This window comes from Tauraco erythrolophus, chromosome 6 (assembly GCF_009769465.1).
Source record: "Tauraco erythrolophus isolate bTauEry1 chromosome 6, bTauEry1.pri, whole genome shotgun sequence".
Taxonomy (NCBI): Eukaryota; Metazoa; Chordata; class Aves; order Musophagiformes; family Musophagidae; genus Tauraco; species Tauraco erythrolophus.
In genome coordinates, this window is record NC_141470.1 from 22,872,414 (window position 1) to 22,888,707 (window position 16,294).

General features: G+C 34.8%; 1 protein-coding gene across 1 annotated transcript in view; it reads left to right on the forward strand.

Moving 5' to 3' along the window:
- QSER1 (glutamine and serine rich 1) overlaps positions 1-15,423 on the forward strand; it is a 42,609-nt gene extending 27,186 nt beyond the window's left edge. The window contains exons 5-13 of the mRNA XM_086613566.1: positions 1,226-1,521; positions 3,053-3,169; positions 3,765-3,898; positions 6,203-6,414; positions 8,044-8,181; positions 9,568-9,665; positions 13,226-13,378; positions 14,588-14,683; positions 15,283-15,423. Coding sequence (XP_086469692.1) covers positions 1,226-1,521; positions 3,053-3,169; positions 3,765-3,898; positions 6,203-6,414; positions 8,044-8,181; positions 9,568-9,665; positions 13,226-13,378; positions 14,588-14,683; positions 15,283-15,423 — 1,385 coding nt within the window. The remainder of the gene's footprint in view (positions 1-1,225; positions 1,522-3,052; positions 3,170-3,764; positions 3,899-6,202; positions 6,415-8,043; positions 8,182-9,567; positions 9,666-13,225; positions 13,379-14,587; positions 14,684-15,282) is intronic.
- The last annotated feature ends 871 nt before the right edge of the window (positions 15,424-16,294 follow it).

Here is a 16,294-nt window from a genome sequence, read left to right on the forward strand (position 1 = left end):
AAAACATAGTCTTTTGTTGGTAGTATTAAGTAGCGTATGTATGTTTATCTGCTGTTCTAAAGAGTCTGTAAGTATACTTGGGGAACTAATAACGTTGTGTCTAATTAAAGCTGTCGTAGCTTTCACTGAACAAAGAAATGCGACATATGTGCAGTAATGTGATATGATATATCCAGAGTAATGTATTTCATGGCTTAGCAATTTTACTGAATTGATTTAATGAATCTTCACGTGTCTGGTATATAGCTTTTGTATTGACACATTAGTGTGATATTTAAATAATTTGTTTCGAATCACTTCTGTTAAAATATGTGTCAGATTATCTTTTTTCTGTTTTTTCAAGTGAAAAAGTCAACAATGAACAGTGATTGTAACAGAACTGTAAAATGGTTATCTTCTCAATTCGAAGCCAATTTCCTAAGTGATATTAGTAATTATGCTATAGCTAAATATAACTTGATTTCTTTATATCAGCAAGTCAGTGTTAAAACTAATATGTATAAAGTAGTATCTGAAAGGGATTCTAATTTTTTTCAGGTGGGAAAGAATAATAATTTTGAAAAGTGGGAGTTGCCTTTGACTCTGGAGCATAGAGAAGAAGAATAATGTTCTTTCCCTTCTTTGTATTGTATCATCAGTTCTTATTGCTCACCTCTGCTAATATTATGAATTATTAGGATATTGCCAAAGTTTTCATCTGGAACTTCCAGTTGCATTATCACAAGATTTAAATGATAAATTTCCAAAAGTCATACAGCAAATATTTTCATATTTCATGTTTCCTTAATTTCCTCATTTCATATTTCCCTTTCCTTAATCCAGTTTTAAAAGATATTACTTAGCAGCAGATTGGAAAAAAGATTCAGTGTTGTAACCTTAACTATTGTATTTGCTTATTCACACAAAGCACAACAGTATTTCCTGTTGATCATGTCTGTAGCTATCAAATTGTTTTCAAAAGTGTTCATCTTTGTTATTTCTAGATTCTAATAGATGCAGCAATTTAATAAAGAGAGGTGTGCTAGCTACAGTATTTTGATTTTGTTTAAGGTTTAGTTGTGGACAAGATAATGCTTGTATTTTAACATTTAGAACAAATGTTTTCCTGGAATAGTTGGTTTTAATATGTATTTTAACAGAAAAGAAGAAAATTAAATCTAGTTCCCACATTACGTTGCTAATCCTTGATAATTTGTTTAACTAAAATTTGGATTTTTTTCTTCAGAAGCTGAAAAAGTGGCAGGTGTTACTGCTGCAGCCGCTGCGACTACTGCTGTAATAAAGCAGGAACCTCCACAGACCACTGCTCCTGTAGTCAATGTGCAGGAGAAAATGAATCCAGCTGACCCCTTAAAAGTAGCTCAACAGGATGCTGTGACTTCAGACCAATTGGCAAAAATACAGGCAACTGTTGCAATAGAAGGATGCACTGATGAGGAGAATACGGACAGTGGAGGAGAGGGCATGTACAGAGAACGTGATGAATTTGTAGTGAAGATTGAAGACATAGAGACACTAAAGGTAATCCAGATACTTGCTGTGGGGGCAGAAAATTAAAATCACGAAAAGTCCTGCATGTGAATTTAGCCTCAACAAACTACCAAAAGGGGAAAGGCTGCAGATTAGTTTTCTGTTTCTATTCTGATATTCTCTGGATGCTGCCAAGATGCCTTAGAGGTGTCTTTCTAGTGCAGGCTATGAATACGGTTTGTATGTGCGTGACCCATTTTATGCAACTTAAATAATAAATATGTGCTGGTAACCTCTGTTAAAACTTGGAATTACCTTTTTTTAGTATTAAAAAGCATAAAATTTTTCACAGACTGTTGATGACCTTTTTTTTTTTTAAGATAGTAGTAGGCTTTCAGGTGTAAAGTGTTGAGGAAATTACTTTTGCACTTCTGGGAAAGATCTTGGAATTGTCTTTTCTTCTTTTTTTGGAAGAGGTTCTGCTTGCTATTCCAACAATAAATTACTTCCTTAAGCAACAGATACAACTCTTCACATGAGTTCATGGATATGTTCCTGGTTGTCTTTGATTTCTTGGTTTGGTTTGGTTTTGTTGCTTCTTCATTTTAAATTCTTCTGCTTGTTTACCTTTCCTTTTGTTGCTATCATAGCCAGCAATATTCTTACTATTAATTTCTAATACTTTTGATTACTTGTTGATGTGTTCATCCTCTTGAGCTTAAGTTTTAAATGAACTCATGTGATTTTGTCATGGAGCCTTGTCTCATGATCAGCCTTATGACAAGTGTTACCAGATTTAAAATATTCCCTTGTCACTTATAAAACTGATTAAGATATGTGATGAGATACTTCGCATTTTAGGCTTTGTGGTGTTTATTTCTTTAGTTGCTTAAGCAGTCATGAAAAAGGAACTAATACTTGATTATGTTTTCCAAATAGAGAGTTTTTGAGTTAGTAGTTTGCATGTAGGATTTCTAGAGAATTTTCATTAGAGCTAGTAATTGCAAATTTATTTTTAACATCATTTATTTCTCTACCTGAAGAAGATGGGCTAAAGCGCTTTTTTTTATGTTGAAGTTGAACTGAAAGTGTAACAGATTTTACTAATTTGTACTGAACTGTCTCTTTTCACATTAGTGTAAACATCATGCTGTAATGTACCTGGGCTTCTGCAACAGAATCCCTAGGGACCTGCAAGCTTTTTGCTACTTGTTGTGATTCTTGCATTTTTGTTTTAAAATATATTTCACAGAGCAAAAAAATAGAAAACTGGAACAATGTTATATTGTTTTAAAAAATAAAGTTCTGTGTCTCAGTTGCATGGTACGTGAGTTAAGACATCACAACATAGGCAAAGCTGGTTGTCACTGTGAAAGTAAAATTTGTAGATAGTGTTATAGTTATTACAGTTCATGTCATACTGTTTTGATGCAAATGGCATGTGATGACTAAGGGTTTGGAATTTTGAATGACTTACTTCACTTTCATACCTGGGTAACTTGCTCAAAAAATATAACATACAAACACGCTTCTGGGAGAAAAATAAGCACCGTTTTTAGCAAATAGTTTTGTGTTCTTTCAGGCTGCTTTGCAAACAGGAAAAGAGCCTCCAGCTATTTGGAAAGTACAGAAGGCCTTATTGCAAAAGTTTGTTCCTGAAGTGCGAGATGGACAGAGAGAGTTTGCTGCTACGAACAGTGTGAGTCTTAGAAATTCCTTGTGAAGCCTCATGGGAACTGATTTCCTTAATGAAAGTCTAGGAAACAAACAAAAAATGTGATTCTGATGTACATTCTTAGCAAGCATCCTTGCTGTGGGTGGGAGGTTTCTTGATTGCCTTCTTCTCTAAATATATTCATGGACAGATTCTTGGCTTTCCAGCATGAGTTCTTTGGTGTCATTCAGGCTGTGTGAAGGAACAAGTTTTCACAACCAGGATAAAGTCAGTGGAAGCAGGCTTGTGAACCGACTGCTTTCAGCAATGGAAAGGATACAGTTTCAGCAGGCAGCAGTTTGCCAGGCAGATAATCCTTTTGGAATAACACATGGGGAGGATTAAATAAAGGGAGAAAATGAAGCCCAACATACCTCTTGCTTTATTTTCTTACTTTAAATATTATGTGGAACTCAATTGGAGAATTTCTCTTAGTCATCCTACAGTATTTATAATTTATCTTTGTATGTAAACAGGTTGTTTTTAAACTGACTTTTTTCTTTAGTGTTTACATTTTTAATTGTTAAACTGAATAATTTTACTTAACAAATACTTATGTATTAATTTTTTTTTTTTTTAGTATCTTGGGTATTTCGGGGATGCAAAAACAAAATACAAACGAGTGTATGTGAAGTTCATTGAAAATGCAAACAAAAAGGAATACGTCAGAGTATGTTCAAAAAAGCCACGAAGCAGGCCTGTACAGTCAGCAAGGTATTTTATTTCAATTTGTTTTTAATTTTTTCATAATCGTTTTCATATTAAGAACACACCTATTTTAATAAACAAGACTTATAACTCAAGATTATGTTAATTTGGCTTTAAGTTGGAAACGGAGAACAAACACTGTGTTTTGCTTTAAGAAATGAGATACAAATTACTGCCATATCAAGACTTCCCTACGTTGAATCTGTGGATTGCAATAATCCTTCATTTTAGAGGTGTCAGGGCTCCACATGCTATTTCTTTCTGTTGTCTTTTGCCCTGTTACTCAATATAAGGATAGAAGCCTACAGGTGTAATGATTTTAAATTTTTTTCTGTTGTTTTCTCCTATCCTCAGGACCTTGCAAGTTAGGTATGTTTTTCTGGATTGTTTTAATGACCATCTTGTCTCAGTATACTAGAAGTATGCTTTTTTCTCAGTCCTGGAAAGTTAATTCAAAAACAGAAGTTCATTGTTGAAGTTGGTTGTCGCAAAGATATTTTTCCTTCTTTTGTATATCCGTGCACACTGACAGTATTTTACTGTTCTTATTGCACCTCCCCTATCCTGTCCCAAAAAGCCTTATAACTTGAGTCATCCCATGTAGCCTCTATCCGTGCCTTAAAATCAGTAATTCCAGTAGTGTTGCTTAAACCACCAGCAGGGACAAATAAAACCCAAACAAATCTGTCACTCTGGAGAGCCATGTAAAGAATGCAGGGCAAACTTAGTATGGTTTTGATTATTCTGGTAAATATACTACTGATTCTGCAGAATGTCATGACCATAAGTGTCTCTCACACAGGTACGTTGGCTATCTCGGAGATTTCCTCTATCACCTTCCTTCTGATAAGGTTTTCACTGTCAGTCACTTGCTGAGGGTTTTGCTGGTGTGTTTTATGTTCACCTCTGACTGCGCGTTTGGAAAAGATTGCAGATTCTGTATCATACAAACTCCGTTATGCTTCAATCCTTAGCTTATTTTATCTTCTCACAACTTCAGGCGATATCTGGAGATTTTATCTTTATGGATTTTCAATAATTATAAATTAATTTAATGCAGATAAATTTTCTTTATCAGATGTTAGTAGACAGTAATGAAAAAAATTACAGTGCTCTTCCTTCAAGAAATGACTAGGATTTTAAGTCTGGTTTGCTCTCAAAGAAAGCAATGCCATCAGAAAATCAAATTTGTCAAAAAATCATGATATACTTAATACTAGCTAGGATTTTGATGTTTTTTTTTTTTTTCCTTGGGCCACAGAAGACTGTGCCAGAACCTGTTCTTCCAGTGCCCTGAAATAATCCTGTCTTTTAGCCAAAATATGATCGTGATTAGCTTGTATCCATATGTTCTTTTCTTGATACTATTTTTGGCTTTTACTTCTGTCTTTCCCTGGTATTTTTACTGCATGATGTATTTCTGGAGAGCAGTCAGATTCCACCTCTGTCTTCGTTTCACTAAGCTGGATTAATCAAGCTCTTTCAACTTCCTCGTCTAAGGCAGGCTTTCCATTCCTCTAATCATCCTAGTATCTATTGTCTGCATCTATTCTGGTTTGAAATCTTCATCTCTGACAGATAACTAGAATTATTCTCAGTGTTCCAGAAGATACCAACAATATTTCTACTATAAATTTCACTGCTTTCCGATTTGAACTTTCCCATTTGGACCAAAAAATCTTGGCTGGCACTTCCCAGAATTGTGTTCCGCACCACATTCTCAAAACTGTAGTGCATTATTAGTCCTAAAGTACATCACTTTGTATTTATCATACTAAGTTTCCTGTTTGTTTTCCTGTTTTGTGTGGTGGGAAGAGAAAGGAGAGGCATTGTCTAGTTTCTTATTCCAGTCAAGATCCTCCTTTTCCTCTGCATTTTTACGTGGATGATATTCTCTCCCATCTTTGTATGGATACAGTATCCAAATTCACTGTCAGTGAATCTCATGGATTACTAGTGTTTCGTCAAGTCTGATTTTTTATTTCATTAACTAATCAATTTTAATAATAGCTTCAATCTTCCATAGCTCATAAATTTGACAAACATTGGGCAATTGAAACTTTCTGTGCCTGTCAGTCTAGTTATAAAATTGGAATACTATTTAATCATAAGGAGTTGAGAATAATTGTTAAGCATGTATCAAAAGTATAGTAGTTTACTGTATATGACCTAATTCCTAGTTACATGCAACAATGAAATAAGTATATGTAATTTGTGGGGAATATATTCTGGTTAAATAAGACTATATTTATTAATGCCAAAACTTGTGTGGTAATTATTTTCGTAAAGATCATCTTTGTAATATTGCAGGACTATTCATTGCAAACCTAGTAGTAGCAACAACAAAACCCCTGATCCACCAACACCAAAACCAACAGCAACAAAAGTCTCTTCTGTGAAACCCAAAGCTAAACAGCCAAAGGTAAAGGCTGAACCTCCACCAAAGAAAAGGAAAAAGTGGAAAGAAGAGTTTTCATCTTCCCAGTCTGATTCTTCACCTGAGGCCCAGAGTGATGAGGATGGTGAGCAAGATACTATTTTTAGCATCTAGGCCTGTTTGAACTTAACTGAAAATAGTATTATAAAAATATATTACTTGATCTTACAAATTTTTCTTTAGTAGCCTCAGGGAATAAAAAATTTAAATCTGACAGTGCCACACAAAATTGATTTCTTAAAACTTTTTACTTCTTGTTTGTGTATGAGCAGATGTGTGCAACTGAAACTACCGCAACGGTAGTTTATCAGTTAGATAAACGTATTTTTACTACTTGCTTTCCAAGACAGGTAACAACTGTAGGAGAAAGAGCTGATTTGAAATTTGAATAGATCTCAAGAATTGGATTCTTCTTTAATTTTCCATTGCGACTCCATGTCATATCTAAAATAGCATTCCTGCAATGCCTGTCTGCATGCAGATGTGGGCAGAATTCAGATGTTGTTGGTTTTTCAAAACCCAAGGAGAAAAAGCAGTTGACTTTTTGGCTGCTTCGCTGCTTTTCTAAATGCCAGCTGTTCAAATGCAGCCTGCTGAGCAGATTTGCTCTCAAGACATTCACAGTGTCTTGGAACGTTGAGATGCATTGAGAAGAAAGAACAGAAAGGAATTTTTGAGGTGTACTATATTTATAGAGATTACCTATGGTAGCAGAGGTACAGGGTTTTTTACGTTTTTTTTTTATTTCCTGAATGTTTGAAGTTAAACTGTATAGTACCCATGGTTTGTGTTGCTGTATTTCCAAAGCGTGTTGGCCTCAATGACTTTAACTATAGAGGAGCTAGGAGTGGTGGATTGGAACAGTGCCTCTGCAGAAGGCAGCACCTTTAAAATAACATTTTTCAAGCAAACATACCCAAATAACCATTAATTTGTACAGCTGTACGTATTTAAAATTTGAAGTAATGTGGTGAATGATAGTCACCCATAGAAACGTGGATATCTTTAAAAGTTTAACAGCCTCGCTAGCTAAATTACTGCAAAATAGTGATATCATACCTGGAGCCTATAAAAAGCTCCAGAGTGCTTCCTAGTACTGATGACTACTCCATGTGCACGTTTAAAATTGCTGTCTATGAAAAAATAAAAGCTTCCTCAGAATAAGTACAAATATGCCTACAATGCTTTGCTGGTAAAATTTGTTTCACCTGTTTTTTGTGAGTTGGACAATATGGTGGGATTAACTTTGATGGTATGCCAGCTCCTAAGTGACGTTAGTACTTTTGAATGTTTTTCTGTTGGATGACTTTGAGGTTTGTAGTTTTAGGAGGTACTTGCATTGACATGAAACCTGCACTTAGGACACTTTGGTTGACTGAAGTTATTCATTATCCCTTTTCTCTAGACTTTCATCTACAATAATAGAAAAATGCTTAAAATCCCTAAAATACGATAATCTAAATGCTGATAGCTACAACTAATTGTACGTGTTTCTACAAAAAATTGTACCATTTGTACCAGATTTGGTGTTTGTACCTGGTTTTGGCATGTAAGTAGTTTGTGTATTATTTCTAATTGTACAGAGTTCTAATCTCTTGGGATACCAGTAGAGGTCACTTGTGTTTTAAGAGAGAGGGTGCCTTTAGTTGTGAAAAACACAAATATTTGCAGGATATTGAATGAAAAAAATCACTGTATTCTGATTAATTTTCAGAACTTGTACCTCCAGCTCCCCTTGTTGCTCGCTTTTTGAATACACGAGCCATGAAAGAGACTTTTAAGAGCTACATGGAGTTGCTTGTTAGCATTGCCTTGGATCCAGACACAATGCAAGCCTTGGAAAAGAGCAATGGTACCGTATGGTTAACATTTGTATGTTTTTATTAGATTTTAAGGTTACTAATCAGTAAGGCAATTTTTTTTTAAATTTAATTTTTTTTTTTTAAATTTAAAAAAAAAACCCCACCACTTTTGGCTACATACCCACATCTGAAGAACACTTCGCAAATACTTACGTGTGTGTGCATGTGTATATGTATATTTGCACTATCTCTTTGAATAATCAAAGTAATTTAGTACTGTTTTGTGTGCTTTGTTACATTAGGCTGTTGCTTTGAATATCAGAACTGAGCTCTTTGTTCCTGCTGTTACTATCTTTTAAAATCTTAGCAAACGTTTATTTCAAATTACAGTGTTTCAAGAGTAGGTTTATCTTCTTAGGAAGAAATATTCTTGTAACTATAAGTAGTTCTGATTCTTGCTACTGTTAAAAATTCAGCTTTTCAAACTCTGAAACCTTAAAATTCTGATCAAAGACAATTGTATTCCACTTTTTTTTTTGAGGAGAAAATGTCTGGACTTATATACCGTAATGGACTCCAGGATGCAAGTCATAATGGTTCTATTTCTCAAAATTTAGCAAAACACTCATGTATAAAGATAAAGGTCCCAAAAGAGCAATCATTTCACATGTTATTTAGTTACAGGCTGTTGTTTTGTACTATATTCTGTTTGCTTGTATTTAAAAAATATTTTCTATACTCTCCTCTCCTGGCTTACTCTGATTGTGCATCAATGCACACTTACCTCAAGGTTTCATACCTACGCATTATGTCAGTAGTCCCACTAAAAGCAAAGACTGTATGAATAAAAGACTCGGTACTGAGCTGCAAATTTTCATTCATGGACACATGCCTATGTTCAAATGTACATTGTGCAATTTACAGTGGTTTATCAGATAACTTTGATCAGTAAGCACTTCCCTCAATTTCTTTTGTTATAAATGCCAGCAGGATCATCTCTTATAATGTGGAACTGTGAATGTCAAAAACATACACTTGTCTTCACAAAACTGCCAGTTGTATTGCACAGAAGAGGATTATCTAGGAAATGGTTTGAAATTGTCTCAAAGATCTATGCTCTGTATTGCTCTGTCTTAATTTTTTTCCTTTCAACAAAGAAAAGTCAGAGGAGCAGGACTGCATTTAGCAATTAAACTGTAATATCTAGATCAGTTTAACAGGCTGATCCAAAAAAGATTTTTCTCTCTCGTTTGAAAATAGTTTACGTGTAAATTGTATTATTTTTTACTAATAATGTTAATTTACTAAAATGTTAATGGTTAATTTCTAACCATTAACATTTTATGTTAATGGTTAGAAATATAGATTGAAGAGGAATCTCATTACTGTGTATCTCTTAATAATCAACTGCTATGGGTTTTTTATGTGTCTTTTAGATGAGCTACTTTTGCCTCACATGAGAAAAATTGATGGTATGCTGAATGACAATAGGAAAAGGCTGCTTTCCAAGTTACGCTTGGATCATACTTTCAAGGTATTCTCTTTTAAATTCTAGGATTTTTAATGTAATGTTATAAGTAAGTCATTTAATGCGTACCATGCAGACACAACTTAAAAACCAGAAGGCAAATTTGTAACAGAAGTTAATATGAATTTGAAAGAGATGCTATAAATTCTCAATGCTTGTATGTGGCATTTGGAGAACATTTTGTGATGGAGGAGTTATACTGCAAAGGTAAAGTTCTAGTTTTACTCCTCATGCTTTCTGATTCGTTCTCAAGCATCATTTTCTTTCAAGCTTGCCGAAAGATGATGTTTGTTGTCCTTCTAGACCCTTTGGTTAAGTGATTGTATTGCCTAAACATCTTTAAAAACTTTTACATGAAATAGCTATACTGTGGAGCAGATGCCTGCACTTCCTTAAAGAGAACGTGATCACAGTAGTTTAAAACTAGGACAGAGAGACTCAAGAACAACTCATTTGTGCACTCTTTCATGTATCTTCAGCATGGAAGATTGGGAAAAGTGTGGATAACAAGCCCGTATTACAGCTTCTTTGACATGGTAATAAAAAACAGGTCTGGATATGGACAGGGAAGAGAGCAGCCATACCATCTCAGTAGAGAGAAGGTAAACAGGAGAGTAATCACTGTGGTTCCTACCATTTCCACCCAACCTCCAAGCAACAATGCAGATTTCAAAAGTGGAGTAAAGTGAATCAAGGTAGTTTTCACTCCTGTCTGAGAATTAGTTGTCAATGTCTCTAATCGGACTGATTATTTCTTCCTGTAACAGTTCTGAGACCAACAGTAAGGTAGACCTGCCTGTGAATGCCATCAGACCAAACTTGCTCTTTGACCTACCTTTCTCTTGTCCCCTTATGTCCACAGCACAGAGACACTTGGAGAATTAGTTGTCTCTCTGTACTGCTGTGTGCTTATTTTTTAGAGCTAGGTGAGGAGGGAGATAATAGCAGACTTGACAGTTCTGCTTTTTCATCATGACATCTTTAAAAGGTCTTTTTTCCCACAGCCCATTCCTGGTAAGTCTTGTGGGACATTAAGTGACCTTGTTTCAGGGATGAGAACATCATCAGCCAGTGAAACAGCTTTATTTCACACGATTCTTGAACTTTTTTATTGTTAGTTATGCTGTTTTCCCAGCAGTAGGAAGGCATGGGGAGAGCTGTGTACTTTCAAACCATAGACAGAGCCTCAAAGAGGTGGCATGTATTTACTCTCCATTTTTGTTTTTCTTTCATGCTAAGAGTTTTGTGTTAATAGTTATTTCTATAGCTGCTTCTTTTAGACCTGTCTGTGCAGAGAAGATAGCCCACGTTAAGGTAGGATATAAATTTGTAGAATTCTGGTTACATTCACAGTACACACAAAGTGAGAGGTAGCTTGTTTTGCTTTTTTCCTGGTATAAGGGAAAAAAAACCCTGCTGTAATCTTCTGTAATACTAACATGTAATTACAACTGCTTATTCAGTTGGAGTTCATAACTAATATGATAGCTTTGCTGTGTGTTCGTTTAGAAGCAGATTATGTATCGTAGCCCTAAAGTTTAGCTTAAGCCTGTATGTCACAGTGTGATCTGTAAGAAGTTAATGGAGTTATGGATGTAAGGAAGGGATCTGCTTGTAATGTAAACTGTGAGATAAAAAGCCTTTTATGTTTGCCTTCTGGTGTGAAGGTACCAACTTGTGCCATCATTGGGTCAATGTTTTGGATAAAAATTAAATGCCTCTTTGTCATAGTAAGTGTTTGTGTTGGTCAGGAAAATGTGTTTGATACTCTTGATTTCAGGTTAATCTGATGATTAATACAGAAAAGTCTGCTTCTGTTTGAGCTTTGATCAAATGACTGGTTCAGATATTAGAGCTGAATGAGGCACTGAAGCAAGCGATAAGTGAAAAATACCGTTATCATTGATGAGTATCGTTCGCTTTGAATATCTCTACTTTTCTGCATTGATAAGCATGAATGAATTTAACGTAATTTTTTTTTTTTTTTTCCACTGGCTACAGTTAATATGGGATATTTTAGCACTGTATTACGAACCAAACCAGACACTGAAGTTAGCAGTCTGTTTGGCAGTTTTGCCTGTAACATTCTTTATAGTTCTAGGAATTTATTGTGTCTTTTGGGTTGCAGTTTTTTATAAAGAAAATTAGAAAATATTACTGTTGCTTTAGTTGAAGCTTGGTAAATGAAAACAGCTGAATTGTGTAGATTTAATTTGGAAACAATTATCACCATTTTATGTCTTGTGCTCTCAAAGATGCAGAAATCACTAGTGTTTTCTTCTTCATTCCAATTCGAATTTGTCTGTTTTAGGTCAGTGATCCAGCCATGTAAACTGTTCTGGTTAATAGGAATTCTCCAGAGGAAGGCAGAAGTGGCCAAAGCCCCTTGACACTCACAGTCAACCTTCAGGAAGGCTATTACAGTGGATAGAAAAGCTAAATAATTTAAACCTGTTGAAGTTGTTCCAGTTTGAAAGCATTGCAATGAATAATGTATATGAACAGGTTAGCTAGTCGAGGTTACTGCTACCACTATGCAACTCTATGTGCAGTAGTTTTTATAGCTTTTTACTGAGAGGCTTTTTTTATAAAGGGAAAAATGGCTGATGTATATAAAGTGCTAAGAAATACAGGCAGGGGAGGTTGTTCAATTTCAGTAGTGCTTGTTAAAAGAAAGTACAAGGATTTAGTCAACTTCATATATTAACCCAGTAGTCCAAATTAGCTCCTTAAACTGCAGTATTGATATGTTTTTCTGTATGCCTAATTTTTCCCTCATACTGGATTATAATACAAAGATATATGTGTTCATTTAACTCGAAACATTTTTTTTTAAGGACCAGATCATATAGTATAACAGAACTATTCAAAGCAGCTGCTAACATAATGCTGTATTTGTACAACAAAGTTGTACTCAAATTTACTCGTGCAAATAATGTTGAACTGAAACTGGTAGAAATGCAGTTCACTCCTGTGAGTTAATGTATTGTAAAAACTTGTGCTTTTTTGAACCAGCCATGTACTTCTCTGTGCTTAAGCTTTTCTACCTTACAGATATGATAAGATGCAATTAATTTGTATTTTACCAAAGCTGGGACAAAACCTGTGAAGGTATTTAGGCATCCAATCCCTGCTCCAATTGGGAAGCTTGCATGCCTGACTAGGCATACTTAGGCATCTCCAAGTAACTTAGCCTTAGAGATTCTTGGGTAGAAATGGAATGGAAAGCATTTTAAAAGGTAAAAATTACCTAGTGGAGTCTTTTTTTTCTCTTTCTAATGAAAGAATCACAGATGATAATCTGAAATACAATAAAAGTATTTCAGTCTTGAAAAGTATTTCTGGTCTTGAAAAATTACAGTAGCCAGGAACACGTGGTCATACTTTTCAAACTGTATGTTGTTGGTTGATCTGATAATGATCTTTTGTCAGGTCTTTGTGGAAGAATAAATTGTTTTATAGTAAGCTGCACTCTAACTTTTCAAAGAAAAATTTATCAGCAGTCTGGGTGGCTGGCCGTTCTTGAATTTTTCGTAACCCTTTTTCTTTATATGGTCTGTTGAAAGAATGCTTTGGAAATCTTTCCTGAACTGACAGTGATCACTCGGGATTCTAAGACAAAAAGTGGAGGAACATCTGTGTCCAAGATCAAAATGAATGGGAAAGCTTACAACAAGAAAACGCTGAGGGCTTCCAAATCAACCACTAAATTAGCACAGGTGAGTGTTCAGAGAGTTCATTGATGCTGCTGTCTGACTTCTAATACGGTAGCCACATTTACATAACATACTGCTTCATGTATTAGGTTCTTTGGTAGATTTATCAAAATATAAAATCTTTGCTGAGTGAGGTGCTTTTTCTGTAACAAGGGAATGTTAAAAAACAGCATTTAAAGCAGTATATTAAATCATTGTTTTAACTTATCTGTGAAACACAGTTATATTCCAGTAGGGAGACCAAATATAATAGATCATATCATAATTATTCCCCTATTTAAGTTCTATGTTTAGACTCAAATGCTTTAATCCTGTATATTTACCCTGTGTATGACCCTGTTTCTGCGTAGCAGTCAGCCTCCTGGACTGCTCCTGAAGCACTGCAGTTGTTGTAAAACCACTGTGTAGCTCGTAATGGTAACAGCTTCTTAACCTTGCTGCAAAATCTCTAAAGTAAACAATACAATGGCTTCTAGATCACAAATGAAAAATCAGTGTTAATACTGTAAAAATTGAGACTAGATAACACTTTTTAAAAATTTAGTTCTTTATTGATCCTTTCCTCATTTCCAATGACAGTGAAGCTGTGTATCTGAAATGTAAAAAAAAAAAAAAAAAAAAAGTTTTAAAAGTAATATGGTAAAGCTCGAGATGTACACATTGTTCATTTCTGTAGTTTTCCTAGAGAACACTGTAACTAGATTTTGCTAGGTACTTGCTCACCTCCCAGCAGTAAATAGTGGCTGGACAAGCGACCTGTAAATACAGCCCACACTTGTATTTCTTGCCAAAGTAACATAAGTGTTAGGTAAGTATAGATGGGCTCTTCTGAAGCACAAGCTGTATGCTTTTTTTTGCAATGATACAAATTTCTACAAATTTGGTAGAAAAATAGTTAAACTTTGGTAATTCTTGAGGTAGTTCTTGAGTAGGGGATGTCTGGCCTGTTTTGGACTTGCAGTGCGTTCAGGAGTATTGAAAGTGTTCTTAACCTAGTTTTGATAAAATAACTTGGTAAGGGATGTGGGGATAGGAGATAATTGTGATGTAATATAAATTACAGTGTACCAAAATATGTCAAAGCAATTATGTGAATGAAATACTCCATTTCTGAATTGTTGAAAACAAATTTGTTTACAGAAGAACATGTCTATCATATCTCTGTCTTGGAAAATACCATTAATTTACCTAAAATAATTGCTGTTTTTGCAGGAGTTTACGGTAGATCCAGAAAAAATACAGTTGTATTCTTTGTATCACTCACTCCATCATTACAAATATCACATATATCTAACTTGTAAAGAAGAGGTAAGTATTGTTCTCTTTGAAATACTTTTACTTTCGTTGAATTTATTGAGGGAAGTGAGTCCAACTAGAGGGACTGTTCTCCTCTTCTTGGTAAACGAGTATGGATTGTAGCCTCATATTTTAATTAATTCCTTATGGCAAACAAAATGGTATGCTGAGCACATGTGTTGTCCCTAATGGGCACTGCTGCCCAGAACATTCAGATATGAGGCTTACAAGGTTCGTGTGAAATCAGTTTCCCTCAGGATAGGTAAGCATTCTTCACTGTTATCCAAAATAAACTAAACGTGTTATCAGTGTAGCTCCTCAGATCTAGGAGCTACTTTTTGTCTTAGAATGCCCACTTTATTTTTTCTGCAAATCCCTGGTAGGAATATTCCAGGTAGCAGCAATACGAGAGTTTAGCTCTGACTCAGTTGTTAAGAAATGCATTTTTGGGAGGAACTTTTACTTGTTTTTTAAAACTTAAAGGTTTTCTTCCAAAGAAGAGTTGTATTTAACTCCAGAATACTATAAAAACGAAAATTCTGAAATTCTGGCAGCCTAACATTTGTATGCATCTCTCTCTCCTCTCCCTGCTTCCCTCTTTTTTTAAATAGATTTCTTCTGTTCAGAAGAAGAGTGCAGATCTAGGACAGGAAGAGATTGTGCAGCTGTGCATGAAAAATGTAAAATGGGTGGAGGATCTTTTTGAAAAGTTTGGTGAACTTTTGAATCATGTCCAGCAGAAATGCTCCTAACAAAAATGTATCCCAAATCTCACATTTTTCTACGGCACTAACCTGATGGAACAGAAAGCTCAGAGAGAGGCTCTGGTTTCTTCTACAATGCCAGACTGCGTTCTTGTTCGTAGCCATTTTTATTTCTCTATATGGAACTTCGTGCCTTGGCTCTTGCCAAGGAAAAGTGATGCTGCCAAGGAAGTCAGTCCTTTGGAGATGGAACTAAACGTAAACCTAACCACATTTTTAACCTGAAGAATTATTTTCTATTTTGTAAACTATTGGATAACTTAGTTTTATTTTCAGAAATGTTTTTGACAGGTGATAAAGCATGCACTACATATACTTTTTCCTTTATTGCTAAAAAGATAACAACACTTAAAATACTACAGTTTTTTCCATCCCTGACTAAGCAACAGAAAAGTCAGCGTTGGGGTGAACTAATTTTTACATGTCTGGCCACCAAATTTAGAGTTTTGTACATTTTGTGAACAGAGCTGGAGTGACATCAGTTTCTGCAAACCTATATTGCCATCATAAAATCCAGAAATGTCATTATGCTTTATGGACTCCTTTTACTATTGTCATGTTCAGGAGACTGAACATGGAGTTGGTGCAATCCTATGACTGCTTTTTGTGTCAAATTATATTGTAATGAAAGACAATGACCTTAACTATTTTCCCTGTTTTGAAGAAAAAAATATTTTCCTTTATACGGTGTTTTTTTTTTCTTTTGGAAAAAAAAAAATTCAATTGTACATTTTATCTCACTAATAGTTGTATTTTTCACAGAGAAAATATTGTGGTTAAAATTGTTTCATGTATCTTTGTAATACACTTTCCATTGTTTTCAGTAAATCCTATTCATTTATATGTTGATTTCATATTG